At 32.4% G+C, this 21,058-nt stretch overlaps 2 protein-coding genes across 2 annotated transcripts; both read right to left on the bottom strand.

Moving 5' to 3' along the window:
* Positions 1-1,492: 1,492 nt before the first annotated feature.
* On the bottom strand, positions 1,493-5,881 carry LOC114762112 (seed linoleate 9S-lipoxygenase-3-like). Its single transcript, XM_028951571.1, has 9 exons — positions 5,614-5,881; positions 5,010-5,296; positions 4,642-4,882; positions 4,165-4,503; positions 3,691-3,776; positions 3,284-3,391; positions 2,840-3,147; positions 2,464-2,727; positions 1,493-2,380 (listed from the first exon to the last, which is right to left on the bottom strand). The coding sequence occupies exons 1-9, from the start codon at positions 5,843-5,845 to the stop codon at positions 1,627-1,629; spliced, it is 2,619 nt and encodes an 872-aa protein (XP_028807404.1). The 5' UTR covers positions 5,846-5,881; the 3' UTR covers positions 1,493-1,626.
* A 3,622-nt stretch (positions 5,882-9,503) lies between these two features.
* Positions 9,504-15,021, bottom strand: LOC114762107 (seed linoleate 9S-lipoxygenase-3-like). The gene is made up of 9 exons (XM_028951564.1): positions 14,713-15,021; positions 12,684-12,970; positions 12,336-12,576; positions 11,892-12,233; positions 11,672-11,757; positions 11,471-11,578; positions 11,036-11,340; positions 10,683-10,946; positions 9,504-10,493 (listed from the first exon to the last, which is right to left on the bottom strand). Exons 1-9 carry the CDS (start codon positions 14,945-14,947, stop codon positions 9,740-9,742), a joined length of 2,622 nt encoding a protein of 873 aa, XP_028807397.1. The 5' UTR covers positions 14,948-15,021; the 3' UTR covers positions 9,504-9,739.
* Between the last annotated feature and the right edge of the window lie 6,037 nt (positions 15,022-21,058).

Here is a 21,058-nt window from a genome sequence, read left to right as displayed (position 1 = left end):
TTTGGATTAAGTTTTGCTGAGTACTACCTTCTGCCCTTTTAGATAATTAATTTAGAAAAATTAAGTAAATTAATTAAATTAGTTAATTATAATAAATGTGTGCTGACTTTCCTAAACTATCTTTTTTAATCATATATATTAGAACTATTCTTTGATGGGAATCTCTTACAATCAATAGAAATATTTTAAAAAAATTATAAATTTGAAATATAAAGTAGATTAGTCTTATAGTTAAGATCAAATCTAATCTCTAATTAGTTAGAATATGAGGATTTGATTACCTCGAATTTTACGATGACTATAAGTTAAGTCTTCTCATCCGTCAAATGGTTTTTTACTAAAATATAAACAGCTCTATCTTCCTTATCTACTAAAATAATGCATTAATCTATTATATAAAAATAAAAATATTCCCACGTGCATATATTTTATTGTGGTTTCCACAGTTAATGTTACAAATTACGAGGAAGTCTTAAGCCGCCTTACAACCCCGGTCTGCCATCTTTGACATTTTGACTCGGCTAAGAAAATTTTGTTTGCATAATATTTATTTGAGAGTATTATAATATTGTTATGGTTTCACTGGACAATAATAATCAAAATCTTGTAATCTAATGACAACAAACATGTTTCTTAAATTTTTTTAAGCATAAGATTGTAAATTCAAGTCCTTTATTTAAAAATATAATAAATACATGAGTCATGAAAAAAAAAATTTGAGTGATAACAACGGTAAGAGGAGGACACGCAACAACAAACTCTAACATCTCCATGAAGGAATAATGGTTTTTCAGAATATCTAAAGCACAATATCAATGAAAAAGGTGAAGCAAAGAAATAAAAATAATAGTACAAGGTAAATTATTATAGATTTTATAAATATGAAAATATGGATATAAAATTAAATAATAACATGCCATATTATGAGAAATACGACTTATTTAAACTCTGTAAAATGCATGCTTTGGAGAAAAAATATGCCGAAGCAGCACTAATTAATTACCAATACGATTTTTGCTTGATGTTAATTGTAATTCTTGACACGAAGCTATATATAAAAAAAAAATTAAAATAAAATATCTCTGATGAACGGGAACCATTATATGTTGGAGTATAATGACAATTTGGGACTAATAAATGATGAATTTAATCAAGTTTTAGGACCAAGACATTATAAAATTGCAATTTATGATAAACCGCGACCCAATGTGCATTGTGCAACAGGCATCACTTCACGTGTGGCTGGCCCGAGAACCAACAATGATTATTGTTTCAATTTGATAAAACCAACATTTATTTTCTACAACACAAAATTATTTGAAGTTATCCGTTAATTAAATTACATGAAATATGTATAAATTTACAATAATGAGTAGAATATTGCCGTGTAAATTTAATCATATCAGAAACGAACGAGACGTTACTTTTTGGGCCTTTTACATTACAGACAGTAGTATCTGTTTCAGCACATATAATAAACTTAAGTTCATCTTCAGATGGCACTTTATTGAAACATAACACAAACGGCCTTTTATTGGCAACCAAGTACAAGATTTTATGAAACAGAAATATGAAAATCAAACATAATAATTATTGTCTTATGAACAAAAAGTTGAAACATTTTGATCAAATGGAGATGCTGTTTGGAATGCCCCTACCAGTGAGCCCTTCCTCACTTGTAGGATAAAGCAAAGTGTAGGGCACATTCACAACCCCAACCCTGTTCCTCAATTTCTCATCTTTATTCTTCGCTATGAGCCTTTCTTCAATCTCAGTGAGCTTCTTCCCAAACTTCTTAAAAGCTTCCAATGGCTTAACATCACTAGTCCAATCAGGACTGTCCCTTGTCCCAAGATAAACCTCATCAGAAGTGTGCCTTGACAATATCTCAATCACTGAAAGATCAATTAGGGTCTGAATCTTTGGTGTTATTGTCCTCAAGAAAGCTTTTTCTGGGTTCTTCTTCATCTCTTCATATTCTTCAGTTCCTTCTTCAGGAATGAATCTTCTACTCAGTGTTGGACGGTTCAGAATGTAACCTCCATAAGGATATTGTCCAAAATTAACAGCAGCATGAAGAGCTGAAGCAGTCCATATGACAATAGTGCAAGATTCAATAAGTTCCTTTCGTGTTTGCATCTTAGGCCACCATGGTTTATCTTTTAAATCTCCATGGCCAACTTCCACAAGTTCCTTCCACCAAGCTTGTAGTTCAGAGTCTGCTTTAACAGTCTCATCTGTCTCATAGTAGCAAGAAACATAGTCTTGAACCCATGTCTTAATAGCATCCCATATCTCAAGTCCATCCACAGCAAAAGGGTAATCCTCTACTGCAAGACGAAGTCCATGAGGAGAAGTTGGATCTTCAACTGCCATCCCTCTAAATTCAAGAAAACGAAGTGTTAATAATATATGTAATGCCTGAATATAAGTTAATTTAAAAACTTTTTTTTGGATTATTACCTTTTAATGAGGTTGGCAGGTAGGGCTTGATCAGGAAAAACCCAGTCCTTGTAAACCTTAGAAGACATCTCCATGGAGTATTTCCCAGGCAAGAATGATAACTCTATAATGCCATTTGCGTTGATCAAAGCTTGTCGAGCCAGTGCATTAATATTCATGGTGTCACGAAAATGAGGGTGCAGAAGTTTGTGAATAGGATGAAGCACACTTAGTTGCCTGTTCGTTGCTATGATGAATGGCTCAATAACTGCATGTGTATTTAGCCTGTAAAACACAATCCATTTCATTAATAAACTCACCATCATGATTCCCAAATGGCTAATTAAGTTAGATAATTTGTGTTTATCTGATAAATTCTCAGAGGCTATATATATACCAGTGGCTAACAAGTTGGTGGAAGCCAGAGTCGTTAACAGTTACATAAGCTTTGGCCAATAGCCAGATGGTAGCCTCAACGCCCTGGTCGGCAGGCAGGATCACCTTACTAACAGCACCGTGTTGGTCTCCATCGGGATGAGGTAAGCTTAATTCAATGGCCAATGGCTTCAAACTTCCATCATCTTTCAAGAAAAAGACTGTTCTTGTGGCGTAAGTCTTATTTCCAGTTTCACTATTTATCCGTCTCAGATATGGCATGAATGCGTCATGGTGGTCTAGTATGAACAATCTCTTGCTGGTGAGTGCCTGCGAAACATATATATAAAGGCATAATTTATATATATATATATAAAATATATATATAGAGAGAGAGAGAGAGAAATTTTAATTATCATCTTCTAGTTAACATTTTGCATTACTGCGATTCATATTTATCACTTACCTCATTCACTGTGACTCCATTCATGTTTTGCTCCAAATGTTCTTTGGTTATTTTGCTGGTTTGGTCACCGTAGAGACTAGCATCTAGCTTGCTTTTTGGGGGAAACTCCTGCAATTAATTTATTTGAGTAAATTATGATAATTATTACAAACATTTACTTGTGGGACCATTAATTGAGTTAAAAAAGGGTTAAGTCCCAATCAACTTTCTTTTAAAAAAATACTCACTAATATGTCACTACATATTTTAAAAAGACTTAATCATATAACGTTTGACTATAATAAAAAAAATGAATCATTTGCTCTATATTTTTGTTTGAAAACATGAATACCATGTATATCCTAATGTCAGTTGAAAATGAAGTTTAATTGTTTAGATTTAAAATTAGATTCTTCTGATTAACTTACTTGGAGACCCTCGATTAAGCAAGGATTCACACCAGCAAGCGTCTCTCTTGCAAATTCTTCATCAGTCATCCATCCAGAAACATTTTCTGCATCAAGTGACAGAAAGTGTAAAATTATAGCTTTTCAAATGCATATGACTTTTCTATATATTTTGATCTTTATATCTGATTGTACATGAAGCTCATTCGTTATTAAACCAAATAAGTTAGTTGGATAGGACTTTCAAAGTTTTTATTCTCTTCATCTTTTTTTATTATTTTCAGATGTGAGAGACTTCTCAGTATACTTTATTCCAAGAAGCATGCTTCCAAACAAAGACGTTTTTTATTTCATTTTTGGTACCAAGTAACATCATTCCGGGCGCTGTACAGAAGTAAACTCTGTTGGATTTTCTTATAAATATATAAAATAATACCTTTAAACCATTATCCAGAGTTACTTAATTAAGATGATACGAAAGGTTAATTAATTTACCTCTGATGACCAAGGGAGTAGGAAATCTGAGAAACTGCTCTCCATCAGTTCGGAAAAGTTCAGAGAGCAATGGAATAGGCAATCTCTCACTGAATTGCTTAAACAAGTCGTGTGGAAGCTTCAATCCACCACTATAAAGATCACGAACATTATCAAAGTCTTTGAACTCATTTGATAATCTAAATGCTGATTCCAATAAAGGCCTCAGATCTTGAGCCACAGATTTGAGCAAATATGCCAAGAAATCTGATAACTTGGTGTGCCCAAACCTCTCATCTCGTGGCACATAGATATCGAAGTTTTCAGCCAGGAAAAGAAGCCTGCTCTCAGTGCTCGGATCTGTTCAAGTATCGATCGAAACAAATTAAAAAATATGAACAAACAACCAAAACTAGCTTGTTGCTTATTATAATAGGTAGAAAAATGATCAAACCAGCGAGAAGAAGACAAATATATATATATATAGTTAGGTGTTACCAGATTTGTTAGGTGGCCTGCTGGTTCTTCCTCTACGAGGATAAGGATAACCGCTAGAGCCTCCAAGAGTTGGACGAGCTAGGGCTTCCTTCTCATCAGGATCACCCAGGTCGTTATAAGTAGCATAATCATAGACTCTATCCCATTCTTTGCACTCTGAGAATCCATCTCCTCTTAAAGTGTTGAGTTCCTGTTCTCTGTATTTCCTCAATGGCGTTGGAGTTTGACTTGGCAGATATGCCTATACAATATAAATATTAATTAATTTCTTCCTCAACTGATAGTTCTACTGGAGAAAAACAAATCATTATAGAGATAAAGCATTTCATGATAACGTTGAAAGGTTGAATATGTATTATTTAACGTACCTTGTTGGTGAAGAAGATGCGATCGGTTTGGTACTTGGTACGAGGATAAATCCAAGAGTTACAAACAAAGTGGATGGAGCCATGATTGGGGATGTCATCAAGTGTGAGACTCACAAGAAAGAATTCATTGTGAAGATTGTTTCTGATCACAAAAGCTCCTGGCAACCCAAACCCATCATCGTACTCAAAATGAACCCTACATGCTGCTTGACCATTCAACAACGTTGGCAATGTCCGAATGAACCCTTCCAACGGTGCAGCCTTCCCAAGTTTCCCCAAACCATTCCCTGCTCAAATTTCAAAATCATGTGAATTCATCACTTAATTGGAAGCTTAATAAGCTTTCATCTTGTTATGTTCAATTTGATCCGTTATATATAGTCTTGTAGTTAGAGAGAAAAAGAGATATGCCAAAAAAAAAAATGGAGAAAAATAATGATTAATCAACAAACCTTGATCCTATTATGGAAGTGAAAGGAACTTTGACTGGTTAAACACGAAATCTTAAATACGAGATACTCTAACTGAGTTTGACAATACTCGAATCTGACCCAGTCAGAGATAAGCATATTAAAAAAACAATGGTGAAAAGTTTAGAACGAACCAGGATCAGCTTTGGTGGAGCTAATCAATTGAAGAGAGACAGCTCCACCAATTATTTGATGAAGACCATCGAAGATAGAGGTGGCAGCATCAAGACCCAAGTTGATTCCAGCTTTGAGGTCCAAATTATTGAACTCCAAGACCTTCTTGCTCATCAACACCACTGTTCCTTTGATCTTTCCTTTGTTGTGACCAAAGATATCGGACACAAAGTTCACTCCTGAACTCAACATCTTTCCTTCTTCTTAACAGTAACTAGAACAAGAATATAATCGAAGATTAGGCAATTCCCACGGAGAAGCTTTTCTGAATCTGTTCGATGAAGCAGAGCCAGACGTGGTGGGTATTTATAGAGTGGAAGGTGATCATTGTGGGTAGGTAAAGATGAATGAGATATATGTTGACGTGATGGGTTTTAAGTAATTTCAAAGGCTTTTCTGATAACTCCATGTGCACAACGTGCCTTTTGGCTTCCATGAAACAAGACGCGAGATTGACTACGAGGGAATCATATTTACATCCAAACAGAGCGCAATTGAACTAACCATTGTTTTACCAAAGTACAATAACGGTCTTTTCAAATAATATTCCTTTTTTTCTAATATCCACTACCAGGAAAAACCAAACCTATCCGTGAAATGATAGGTTTCAGAATATAGTACTTTGTCATATAATATTTTAACGTCTACCTACTCTCTCACAACCAAGAGATGTTCACATTCTTAATATTTTAACGTCCACTTGGCATTCTCAATTTTTTAACGTCCACTTACCTTTTTAATAATATCTTCTTTAGTTGGTTAGGCCCCTAGGGGGTCATATGCAAAAACAATAATTTCAAATTTTTTATTATATATATTATTGTGAATTTTTTATTCGTTTACCTTCTTTTTTCAATTAATTTTATTTATAAACAGAGGCTTTATGATTAATTTGTGGATTCCTAAATTTTGGTAATGGAATTATAAAAAGGAATACGGTTACCCTTATTTTGTCATTTATGCTAGAGTATATATTTTTACTTTTGGATTGAAATGCGAAAATGACACAATTTGGTAAATAATTATTCCGCATGTTGAAGACGGAGATATTCTGGACAGAATTGGTTTTTTTTTTTTAATGATATGATGAGGCAGAAGAAGATAACTATAATATCTAAATTTGGCTAAAAATATACGTTTGGTTCTTTAAGTTTCAGTTTAAAGCAACTGTGTTGTGTTATATATTTTTTTAATTCTTACAAGAAATTGCAACACAAATAAAAATTTTTACTTTTAATTACTCTAAATTTGGTCACCTTTAAAATTTTACTGATTAAATTGTTAGTAATTTTCATAAACATTGCAATAATTCAAGAATATAAAAATATTAAAAGTAATTAAAAAAAATTCACGTGCCAAATGTTTGCGTGATGACAAATGACAGAAAGTTTAAATATTCACCCGAAAATGACATAAAACGAAAATTAATCAATTGAATATAATAACCCTTAATGCAGGTTAAACATGATCATTGTTTTTTGTGTCATGTTTAACATGATCAACTTAATTAATGAATATATTATCGTTAATCCAAGTCAGACAAGAATACAATATGATAAAGAACAAATCTACTCTTGGCTAGGAAGGACAATTGAAAACATGAAATTTCTTAATGCATTTTAGTTCAAAGATAGTATTGTAATTATTAATTAAAAAATGTGCATACAACATTGGGGGCAAGTGGTGAAAAACAATTGATGTATTAGGTGTATTGTGATATGATGGCCATTTGAATCTTAATTTAATCATCAGACCATGACCGTGCTACTTTACACGTGAATAAAATGTAAAATATCATAATACACATATAAAACAAAACATAATATCATCATTAAGAAATAAACAAAATATAATTATTAAGTTTGTTACAATAAATTATCACTATTTATTAGTGGTGATGACAACTACTTCCTCCGCTCCTTTTTACAAGTGACTAATAACTAAAATATGATGTTTAAGAAAATAATTAAAATTAGTTAAAAGTATTAAATATGTAAGAAATAAATTTTTTTTCCAAGCATGTCCTTATTTATAAGGGGCAAGTAAGGAAAAAAAAAGTATGAAAGAGAATGTAATAAACCTTTTAATTAATGCAATATATAAATTTAATTAGGAGCAAAAATGGTAAAAACATATTGAATATTTAAGCAACCATAAGTTAGATATTATAAAAATGACTAATTTCATACTCTTATAAAAATGACCTGAAGGAGTATATACTCCCACCGATCCTATTTATAAGTTTTAAATTTAAAAAGAAATGTGATCTATTTTATAAATTTCAATTTGGGTTTGTTTTAACATTTAATGTATTTTTTCAATATTGCCCTTAACTATTTTCCTCTTATCACATTTCTTCATACATTTTCTTTCATCCTTTTTTCTAATTTATTAAAAGGGCACATTTGGAAACAAAATTATATTTCTAACCTATTTATTATTTGTAATTAATTTTAACTAATTATTCGTTATCGGTAAATTAGTTATTTGAAACTTATTATAAGAATAGAAGATATTACAAGGGAATCACCAAAGAATTCTTTTAATTAATAATCAAATTAATTACTTAATTGGATGTATTTTTCTTGGCGACAAATCCGACGTCATAATTTAATGAGACTTTGATTAGCATACCAATAAATATCAATACTATAGTTTTCTCAGCCTTTTGGCTAAGATCAAGTGTAGCATCAATAGATATTAAAAATTGTTACATAATTGTAGCGATGATGAAAGGCGTAGCTAAAAGTCCAAGCTCTGGATCAACGAGATGGATTTTTTTTTTTTATGTATTACCACAAAAAACTGTACAATTTTTATGATATGAGCAATTAATAAAGTCACATAGATACACGCGATTAAGACATCGAAACACCAAAATCTCTAAATTCGGTTTTCAGTTGTGATTAATTACTCATTAGTGGATGATGTGAACTTTGCAAATCCCGCCTTTAATCACGTGAACCCCATCTCATTGATTCTCTTAACAAGATAAAAATAATAATAATAATAACAAATCACATGCGTTTAATACTTCCAAGCACAGTAACAGGGACGCAAGGTCCAAAAAAAAAAGGGGCACAGTAACGTGGACCACTTGCTTATGTGCCCAGAAATTAATACTCCTCATGTCCTTAATATAAGATCTATTTAACTAATTTGATTTAATTAAAAAAATCAGGTAAGTTAGTTAATTATAAGAAAAATAACACATTTTTCCTAAAACACCATAATCATCTTTCTTAATACCCCATCTCCCTCTTTTACTTGATTATGGTTGAGGGAGTATCCATATGGGTAATTTAGAAAAAATTGATAAATATGAAAAATGAGTCTTATATTTAGAATCAAAACCAACTTAAAAAATAAGTTTTATATTAAAGACGGAGGAGTACATCACTTTACAAGATTGGTAACGATGATTGACGCTAATAGTTTAATCGGCGTAGAAAAATAACCCATTTAATTTGTTCTCTTTGCTATGGTGACCTTTAGTATCTAATTCTGAATCATGAGCATTCGTAGAAAGAAGGGAACAATACCAATTTAGGTTGTTGCAAGTGAGGGAAACTTTCCTCACTTAAACAAGTGATTGGAAGTTTTGAATCCTAGCCATTATGCTTGTAGCAATTCAGTTAGAATGAGTCTACCTTTAGCTTAGTCTAACGTGGGACACTAGTTTTTATCGTCAGCAGAATATACCTGTTTCACCAGAAAAAGAAGGGGGGGGGGCGCTTTAGCCATTTAAGTACTCGGAGGCTGCACCATTCATATCTCGATGTGCTTAAAGCTGCATTATGCATTATATACCACCAAGAGGCCAAGCTTGGCAAGCAGCAGTACTTGGATGTGTGATCCAAGCATAGGCTAAAGCAACTAATATTAGAAGTTTCATGATATGTCGTTTGCCTCAAATAAAGAAAAGCGGAACTGCTCTTCTTCATTTTATTAAACATTAAAAAGACTCTAACACATTCCCAGCTGCTCTCATGATGGACAACACACAACAGTAGTTGAAACACAGAGGACAACAAAACAAAGGATTATTAACTTTCACACTTGGTAGAGGAGCCGCCCACAGTTTCTTCAGATAGAGATACTGTTTGGAATTCCCCTGCAGGTGAGTCCTTCCTCACTTGTAGGGTACAGAAGGGTGTAATGCATGTTGACTGGCCCGACCCTGTTTCTTAGTGTCTCTGTGTTGTTCCTTTCTATCAGTTTTTTCTCAATCTCTTCCAGCTTCTTTCCGAACTTCTTGAAGGCTTCCAATGGCTTCGCATCAGAAGTCCAGTTAGGATTGTCCCTTGTCCCAAGATAGACCTCATCAGAGGCATGCCTTGATAATATTTCTATAACCGAAAGGTCAACAAGGGTTTGCAACTTTGGTGTTATTGTTTTCAAGAAAGCTTTCTCTGGGTTTTTCTTCAACTCTTCATAATCTGCGGTTCCTTCTTCGGGAAGCAATCTCCTGCTGAGAGTTGGACGATTTACGATATAACCTCCATAAGGATATTGTCCAAAATTGACAGCTGCATGGAGGGCTGAAGAAGTCCAGATGACAATGGTGCAGGTTTCAATAAGCTCTTCACGAGTGTGCATTTTTGGCCACCAAGGCTGATCTTTCAAATCTCCGTGACCAACTTCTACAAGTTCTTTCCACCAAGCTTGTAGTTCAGGGTCTTGCTTAACATCTTCATTGTTCTCATAGTAGCAGCAAACATAGTCATGAACCCATGTCTTAATAGCAGCCCATATCTCAAGTCCATCCACAGCAAAAGGGTAGTCCTCTACCACCAGGCGAAGCCCATGAGGACATTCTGGATCTTTAACAGCCATGCCTCTGAATTAAGTAAATAAAAGGTTAATATGTTGTAATACTAACAGGGTTAATATTTTAGCTTATCCTTCATCTTTAGATCATGACAAACTTTCAGACCCTTTAACCCCCTCCCCCCTTTCAATGTCTAAAACTAGCTGTTAGAAAGTGTGAAACCCATTTTTGTGGTTTATATATGCACTTGAATATTACCTTTTGATAAGATCGGCTGGTAGGGCTTGATCAGGGAAAACCCAGTTCTTGTAAACCTTGGAAGACATCTCTATCGAGTATTGTCCAGGCAAGAATGACAACTCTATAATTCCATTTGCGTTGATCAAGGATTGTCGAGCAAGAGCATTTATATTCATCGTGTCACGATAATGAGGAAAGAGAAGTTTATAAATAGGATGAAGAGCACTGAGTTGCCTGTTAGTTGCTATGACAAATGGCTCAATGACTGCATGAGTTTTTAGCCTGCAAAGCATAAAAACATATTAATAACAAAGCCCAGATCATATAATTGATTAAAGTATCTGGGTTGATCTCATGGATAGAGCTTATACCAGTGGCTAACAAGTTGATGATAGCCAGAGTCGTTTACAGTCACATAAGCTTTAGCCAACAGCCAGATGGTACCTTCAACCCCTTGATCTGCAGGCAAGACGACCCTACTTATAAAGCCGTGTTGATCTCCATCGGGATGGGGTAAACCTAGCTCAATAGCCAATGGCTTCAAAGTCCCATCGTCCTTCAAGAAAAGAATCGTCCTAGTGGCATAAGCCTTTTTTGAAGTTTCATTTATCTTCCTCAGATATGGCATGAATGCGTCGTGGTGGTCTAAGATGAACAATCTCTTGCATTGGAGTGCCTGTTTACCAAACAGAATATGATTCAGCAAATGTGCTTTAAGAATAGATTATAAAGGATATGCTCTTCGGTCTATGGTTCCAATACTTCATTTGACATGATTATTGTGAATCTCAAAACTATATAATTACCTCATCCACTGTCACCCCACCCATATTTTGCTCCAGTTGCTCTTTGGTTATTTTGCTCGTTTGATCACCATAGACCCTAACATCCAGAGTGCTTTTTGGGGGAAACTCCTGTCATTAATTCAAGATAAATCTGTCAACATCAGCATAATAAAATTTGAACACATGACGTAGATTAATTGGAGGACCACTTTTGTCACTTACTTGGAGAGCCTGAATTACACCTGGATTCACACCAGCCAACATTTCTCTTGCAAACTCTTCATCAGTCATCCATCCAGACTTGTTTTCTGCTCCGAATTAGCAAAGCCTCAATAACAATTGCTTAAGTTTTCCACATTTGTTACAAGTTAAACCATATGCCCTGCCTACCACCTTTAAATTAGTAATAATCTTTGAAGTTCCAAAAAGAAAAGCAACATACCTTTAATAACTTTAGGGGCAGGATATTTGAGAAATTGTTCACCATCAGTACGGAAGATTTCCTTGAGCATAGGTAGAGGCATTTTTTCGCTGATATTCTTGAGTACATCCTGAGGCAGTTGAAATCCACCTTCATAGAGTTCGCGGACCTCATCAAAGCTCTCGAACTCATTGGACATGAACTTGAATGCCGACTCCAACAATGGCAGTAAATCTTGAGAAATAGATTTCAGCAAATAGGTCAGAAAGTCCGACAATTTAACGTGACCAAATCGTTCATCCCTTGGAACATAGATATCGAAGTTCTGAACTCCAGGAAGAAGTCTACTCTCAGTGTTAGGATCTGTACAAAAAACCAAAAAAAAAAAAAAACCCACACAACGTCAGTAAAGAATCAGCGTTGTTTAATTAATTAAGAAAATGTATTTAAATCCCTAAACTTAACCTGAGTTAGACGGTGGCCTGCTAGTTCTTCCTCTACGAGGGTAAGGATATTCGGAAGAGCCTCCAAGAGTAGGACGGGCAAAGCTCTGGTTGAGATCTGGCCAGCCCAAGTCATTGTAGGTAGCATAATCATAGACTCTATCGTGTTCCTGGAGCTGTGAGAATCCATCTCCTCTTAAAGTAATGAGCTCTTGTTGTCTGTATTTGACCAAAGCTTGTGGTGTTTTATTAGGAACATATGCCTGAAAATGCAATAAATTCAATAAATTAATTAACAGTAACTTCAATGTTGAATTGAAAGAACAAAACAGTGAAAATTTAGAAAGGAATTGAACCAAGATTTACGGACCTTATTGGCGAAGAAGATGCGGTCGCTCTTGTAATAGCAGGCAGGGTAGATCCAGGAATTGCAAACAAAGTGGAGGGTTCCATGATTTGGGATATCGTCAAGCGTGACGCTGACGAGATAGAATTCGGTAACAAGATTGTTCCTGATCACGAAGGCTCCAGGAACACCGAAGTCTTCATTGTAATCAAAGTGGACACTGAAGGCATTCTGTCCTTCCAACAGCGTTGGCAATGTGGTAACAAACCCTTCCAGTGACGCAGGCTTTCCAAGTTTTCCCAACCCATTTCCTACATAATTTTACAGATATAATATAAAATTAGTAAAATAAGGGCACTTTAATTGGAAATTATGAGTAGAAAAAATGGCTGAAAAATCCCTCATTACACAATTTATTACTCAACCTCTTCTAAAATTTGTTTAAAAACTTATGCACAACTCTTTTACAGATATCCATAGCATGTTTTTAAGTGTGCAAAATGAAATACCTTTGAGCAATGAATTTGATAATGAGAGATTTTTTTTAATAGTTTTTTCCTAATTAATAACTATCATGAATTTTTTTACATATTTCACAATGAAATTAAAAAAGAAAATTTTTTGTGTGTATAATTATAATAATTCACATTTAATTTTTTAAATTTTTTTTAAAATACATAATACCCACATCTAATCAATATTTGTTCATCTTGATATTTTCAAATAAGCAATTTGAAAATGCTACCAAATACATGCATGGTTCTTCTTTTACAAGCATTATCGGAACACAAGAAATTATTTGGCAACAACTAAAAGTGCTTTTAAAAAATATTTTTCGTAAAATAAGATAATTTTTTTTAAATATTTATTTCATATATCGTAAAAATATTTTTTAACTATATTTTGATTTCCATTCAAACACCCCGTAAATAACCAAATGTGATGCATTTTTGGTAAAAGCAACAATTGCCAAAACATATCATTATTAGACATGTATATAATTATCACAGAAGGGATATGGTGAGTTATTTAATTAGTGATGTGGATATATTAATTTGGACAATTATTTATTGTGGTCAAAAAAAGATGTGAGCACATGATTTGGCCTCGTGCAAGCCCACGCGCACAAGGAATATATTATAAATTATATGTCTCTTATCCGAATGGCATAAACAGTAATAACTCATATATTATATGTTGCAGTGTCCATACTTTAATCTTGTGGACTCCTTTTCATTATTGTTCTATCTTTTTTAGCTAGCCACTGGGGTAAAATAATTTAGGTGGTCTTCGATCTCCATTAAATTGATATTTTCCTCTCTTTTTTTCTTTTTATAGAAAATTGATCTCACTTTGATCTGTGGGGTTGATGGGGTGGAACTGACTGGACAACCTAGATTTAATGGAAGCTTGGTATTTACTGTAAATTTAGGAATCTTAATTATAAATAAGATATTTAAATCTTAATTATAACTGTCAATTTGAAACCAAGGCAAAACTCAAAATCATATTTGCAACTCTTTTTTCAAAAAAAAAAAATTGTTTTACGGGGATTAACTGTCATTAATTTAATCTTTTGGAATTCAAAACCTCATTCCCTCTATATTTTTTTATTTTGATTAAAAGAAATTAAAGACACATGATGAGAACATTTTTTCCCCCAAAAACTTCCATTAAAATACTGTTCAAACATTCTACGCTAGAGTGGATCGGATCCTCAAAATTTTTTAGCTCAAACCAGTCAGCTTCTCTCTTATGTGCATTAGATGATGGTGGTGGTGTCTCTCTCTAAGAGCACACACACATAATACTACATATGTTGCATAGAACCTGTAAAAACAGCCATTATTGAACTTTGAGAATAAAGATTGTGAAGTTCTATGCAAATTAAAGCTTGCGCCATCTAATTGTTGAAACTGAAAGCTTTCTGCTCTAATTTTGAACAGGAAAGTGGATCTGAGTATGATGTGTTTCTTTCTAGTTCATTGTGCTTTTAATGCTGATCTATGAGTAAATATACAAGTAAGGAGAGGAGGATGACGGTAGATTTTACCGGGATCGGCCTTATTGGCACTGATGAGCTGAAAGGAAACGGCGCCGCCCAAGAACTGGCGGAGGCCGTCCAAGACGGAGCCGGCCACCCCGAGACCGATGTTGATGCCGGCGTTGAGATTGAGATTGTTGAAGTCAAGAACCTTCTTGCTCATGAGCACCACCGTGCCTTTGATCTTGCCATGCTTGTTGCCGCCCAGAATATCCGGCACCAAGTTCAGCCCCGCGTTAAACATCTTGATGCTCTTATCTCTCTCTCTCTCTCTCTCTCTCTCACTAGTAAACCAGACACTTAATATTGATTAAGCTTCTGAACTGAGTTGTGGTGAGTTTGCAGATGAGGCAATGGTGGCTATTTATAGAGCCCAAGACGAAGACGACGACGATGATGAAGATGCTGATCCTGCATTGATCCGGTTTTTTTTTTTTTAACCTCTTCTCCACGTGTAAAATGTGTCAGTCTTCTGTGTCGCATGGGATCCCTGACTAACACGGCGTCGTTTCATTATTTTTACTTTTTTTAATAATGATGACGTTTTAAATGTTATTCTTCGTTCTCCGTTATTTTGGTTGTCGTCATGTCCATCATTAGAGCACTTCTTGCTATTATACCATCATGTTTTTAATATTTAACTCAATTTTTCATTTTATAAGATTGTCAAGCACGTCGCTGTTGAATTATGCGCGTCCTTGTTGAATTATAACTTTTTTTTCCCCCTCATCATCAATAATTCTGCGAATATGAATCTTTGGTAGCATATACTCTGGCAAAGAGAGAAGATTTTTTTATCCTATTTATAAGTCACTTCATTAAATTTTTACCATGAATGTATCATATTGTTCTTTATTTATTATAATGTAGATAGTTTTTTTAAAAAATGTATATATTAAATAGGGGTAAAGTGGAAAAGTTACTATATTTTAATGAAGAGTTAATGCAGTTTAAGATTTTTCTTGGTCTATATGAAACATGTTGAAAATGCCTTATAAATAGAACCAGGAGAGTAATTAATTAGGATTAGAAAATGTATGTATGTATGTAACATCGAATGATTTTTAATAATCCTTTCCTTGTTGTAACAAAAAACCTTCTTCTCACATATTTCAGCTATTAAAATGGATTTTCCCTTTATAATAATACTTATATTATGTTCAGTTCTAATTACAAGACTTTATTTGTAGTCTATAAATAAAATCTTATAATTAGGACGAGATGTGGTATTATTTATCAACAAAGTTTTCATCATACTAATAGTGAGATTCAGATTTATATTTTACAAAATATAAATCACATATTTACCAATTAAATTAGCAATGCCTCGAGGTAACCCGCCAACAGCAAAAAAAAAAAAAAAAAGCTATGTTTTCTTCATCTTTTTTACCCGCTTTTATTCTTTTTTACCCGCTTTTATTGCATAGTTAACAGGATGTCGCATGAGAGGGGATCAGTTTCAGTACTCATCCACTTGATGAGTACCATGAGCTAATCAGATCTGAACCGTTCATATCTTATTTGGGTGGTTCAGATTTGATTTTTTTTTATTTATTCAAAATAATTATTTTAATACACATAAAATCTAAAATAGTAATGATATTTTAACTATCATTCTTTCAAAAAATAGTTTATTCTATTTAAAAATAATTAATTAAAGATTTTAAATCTGAACCGTTCAAATAAGATATAGACATTTCAAATCTGATGAGTTTATAGTGCTCATCAAATAGATGAGCACCGAAACTGGTTCGTATGAGAGGGCCTCAGAGTGGAATAGTGCACCAGCCTAGAACGTTGTCTGTTTCCCTTGTCGTGTTCCGAACGTGATTCACGCCCATAAGATTCTACTGTAAAACTAAATCTCAAATGTAAAAATTACAAAATATATATATACACACACACACACGAGCATTAATTAATAATAATTCAATATGTATAAAATGTTTTTTTCCTTTTTATTTTACAGAATTAAACACGTGCTCACAAAGAAACTTCTTAACACCACGCTCGAACATAAAACATTGTCTTTTGACGCTGCTATATATTAGAGCATTTTACGGTTGCCAAAACATTATTTTCTACAAATTAATATTGTTTTGTCATCATATTATATTACCTCCGATCCTAATTATAAGAGTCAGTTGACTAATTCAAAAAGATTAAGAAAATAAGTTGAGTTAGTTATTTGTTCTAAATAGGTGTTGTCTTTCTTAAAATATTCTTATTAATCAAATGTATTGACTAGAACTATTATCATTAGAAGGGTTACTTTGGAAAAAATATATAAATATAAAAGACAAAATGGATTGGGGTCTTATATTTAGGATCAAAATAAAAGTCAAACAGGGTCTTATATTAAGGACCGGAGATAGTATTGAAATACTACCTCCAGTCCTAATATAAGATCTCATTTATATTCTATAAACAAGGTTTTATAATTAGAATCGGAGATAGTATATGTTACAAATGTATGTTTAATAATCTAACTCATACAATATAACAATAAAAATAAATTTTATCTCATTATTAAGTGAAATCTTAGGGGCTCATAAAATACGAAGGAATAACATTTGGTGTTGAAGATAGATAAAGCACCCCATGTGACCATATCTTTTATTTTAATTCCTGCCACGCACCGCTACATATTTTATTCAGGCCAAGGTATATAATCCTTATTAAATAGTACTCCCTCTTAATTTATTTTATAGTATAATTTATATTATAAAATAAGTTTTATATTTAGAACGAAAACAATGTATTTGTTATATCTCAACGTAATCAAGTATTTTTTTTTTGTCCACCCACGTAATCAAGTATTTAAATAATTAGCTAAAATCTCTTTAATGATCACTTGGAGTACAAGTGTCCGGTTTGTGCCCTTCGCCTCATATATAAAATAAAAGAAAATAATCTACTCATCACAAATCTATATATATATATATATATATATATATTATTTTTTGAAAATTGCCCCCATCACATGATTTTTTTCCTTTTATTTTATTGAGCTTAAGGACAGACGTGATTTAATTTGCTTCTTATTAATTTTTCTATTACATTTCACCCAGAGGCCAGAACCGAGATTTCACTCTTAATTATCCAAGCTCTTAATTACTGCGACTGTAATGTCACACTCAAATAAATAAGTTCATCATTCATATTTGATAAAATTTGATATTATTATACTTGTAATTATTAATTACAAGCTATATAATATTCCCTTCTGCCAATAAAAATTAGTCTAGTTGATAACGAGTCGGTTCATAAATCGTAATATCGTGAGTTTGAATTTTACTACCGATATGAAGATATTAATAGCAAGCGGTCCGTAAATAATTATGTAAATTTTTTTTTAATCATGGAAATATGTCTTGACTTTGGACAGTGGCCACGTGGGGGGGGGGGACCTTTAAGATAATTGATAAAATTGCAAGGAAAAGTGGCAGCCATGCATGTATACTCTCTGAGTCTCTGTCTAAAGTTATTCACCAATCAGTGAATGTCATGTTTCACGTGGGATGGCCTAAAATGTTTGTTTTCACACCATAAAATGTGAACTTATAAATATATGTCTAGTAATTTACTTCAAATCCGAACATTTTTTAATTTATAATATATATATAGAGTAACTTTTAAAAATTCTAATCCCACATTTTATCCTTAAATACAACTTTATTAACTTTTTCCTTTATGCGCATGCATCTTGGGGTGGCGATATTTGGGCATAACAATCATTTCATTTAATTTAAACCAAACTGAAAATATATATATATGGATAAATTATTTGATGAGACATAGATAAACGAGATTAGTGTATCATCATTAAATAATATATAGAGGCCATCAGGATTAATTAGTTTAACACTACACGACAATCATGCAGAATTTAGGTCCGAGCAGCTAAAGCACAGTGATGTGAACTTACCCTTTTCTTATTATAAAGCAAAAATTAAAATTAAAATTAAAAGCCATGTTCATTCTTTATTTAATTTTTTTTGTCATTTTAAATTATTTTGCTTTCATACGTGTTGAATTGTTCCGTGGTAGCATAAATATACGGCCCCGTTTCTGGTCACCATCAAATCACATTAAATTATGTCAATATGATGCATCAACATAATAAAATATAATAATAATTATTATTATGAGCTGTATGATTCTCGCATCACAAATTATGAATAATATAATCCGTTTGTTGTACTTTGTACAACACAATACAAATCCACCTAATTAAAAATTCTTATGTGACGACAAAAAGAAGATGAATCATTATATTGTCTGTTGATTTTATTAATTATAAGCTAAATGTTGATGCCTTTTGTTTTAATAGTTTGAGGAATATATATATATATATATCATTTTCTGATTTTCATTCATGGAAGAGGACAATAATCGATGTTTCATGATAATATAATATAAAAGAGCCCAAGATGTGAGTGGATCCCTCGTGGTCCCATCGAAGAAAGTGAAGTGTGAAAATGCAGGGAAATGCCCTCGTCTCTGAGGACATCAAATTATTGGATATTTTAGGGCCAGAGGTCCCATGGTAGGAGTAATAATAATTGAACTTTTTTAAAATCTTAATATAATTTATTTCTGATATTTATTTATTTTTTTTAAGGTAATCTTTTTAATAATGGTAGTTCTAACTAACATATTTAATTAATAAGGATATCTTAAGAAAGATAACACTTATTTATTATAAATAACTAATTTAACTTATTTTTTTAGTCTTTTTAAATTAGTCAACCAGTTTTTATAATTAGGATAGGAGGTAGTACCATATTTTGATAAGATTCCTGTAATTTTAGTTTTTAAAATTTAACATTATTTTGGTCTACTTAAAGACTTTTTATCCTCTAGAACAATATTTTTGTTTTCTGAAATAAGGTTTTTAGGAACTAAATTACTGATTTTCAGAAATTAAAACTAGAATGAGATAGGCTAAAGATAGTATTAATCTTATAACTTAATTAAAAGGTGGTTTTTGGGATTTCAGGAAAATAACTAGCTAAAATCAAATCTATATACTCATTTCTGAACCAAGAATATCATTATAATCACAGATCTCTCCCCATTAAGCTTATGCCCAAAAGTTAGGAATCGAAACAGCTAACAACTTGCTTAAATAAAGGATGGGACTTCGTGTTACTTATCAACTTAAATTGGCTTGTAACTCAATCTGCTGTATTCATGAAATTGAGTTTCATATATTTTTATTAATTTCCAATATCTAACACAAGGCGAACACGTTCTTATCAAAAACCGTGTCCTCGATCAAAGTTCGGTTAAAGTAAAAAATATTGGTACTTTTCCGTTACTAAATATAAAATTCTTTTTATAGTTTAATTTACGCTGTAAAAAAGATTATGAATACAAAACTCTTTTTATAGTATAATTTGCACTATAAAAAAATCTTATATTTAGAATCGGAGGAGTACTAAATTAAAGTAGTGTGCTGCCACCTTTTCTTTTCTTTTCTTGGCATTTCCCACTCAAGAAAAAAAAAAGTCATTTCCCTCGAGTATGTGTATAGCATGAGAAGTTCCCCTGAAATAAGTTTGTTTATAAAATACAATAAGTTTTGGCAAAAAAAAAAAGTAAAATAAAATACAATAAGAAACTTATATTTATTATGTGTGTGTATATATATACTATCTCTAGTCTTTGATATAAAAATTATTTAACTAATTTAAACAGATTAAAATAGTTTGTTAAGTTAATTATTTATAATAAATATGAATTGAATTCCCTAAAACATCTTTCTGGTCATAACCGTGAAATGAAAATCCTCTTAATATGTGTAATTAATAGAAATATTTTACAGAATGAATTAACATTTAGAAGACAAGGTAACATCTTATATTTAAGGCCAAATACAATGTGCAGATAACTCAATAGTATAGGAAACAGTACGTAGATGGATCATAATTGATGTGGGAGGAAAATTTAACGTACCTGATGAGGATGTGGGTGGTTTGTTTGGAATTTGAACGCAGTTAATTATTAATACTCGCATCTCGTCATATTAGATCGCGTGGCCCAATAGCATGAAATTAAAAATACATTGTATTATTTATAATTTACATATAATTGATAACTAATGAGTAACAAAAATTACAATTTAACTAATTTATCAGAAAATGTACATTACTAAATGCTTTTTTTCATTTAAAAAAAAAAGCAATGAAGAAGATATGTAATCTTATCAATAATCAATAATTAATGTTGATGTGTTCTGATTGATGCACTTATATATGTACTCCTATAATAAACGCATCTTGTTCTTGCTATCTGTTTGGGCCATGCGCTGCTTCATTGTTTATTATGTCACGACTTTCTATCTATAATT

The sequence above is a fragment of the Neltuma alba genome, unplaced genomic scaffold (genome assembly GCF_004799145.2).
Source record: "Neltuma alba isolate B1F8T4 unplaced genomic scaffold, ASM479914v2 tig00011195_pilon, whole genome shotgun sequence".
NCBI lineage: Eukaryota > Viridiplantae > Streptophyta > Magnoliopsida > Fabales > Fabaceae > Neltuma > Neltuma alba.
This window is presented reverse-complemented; position numbering and strand designations above follow the sequence as displayed.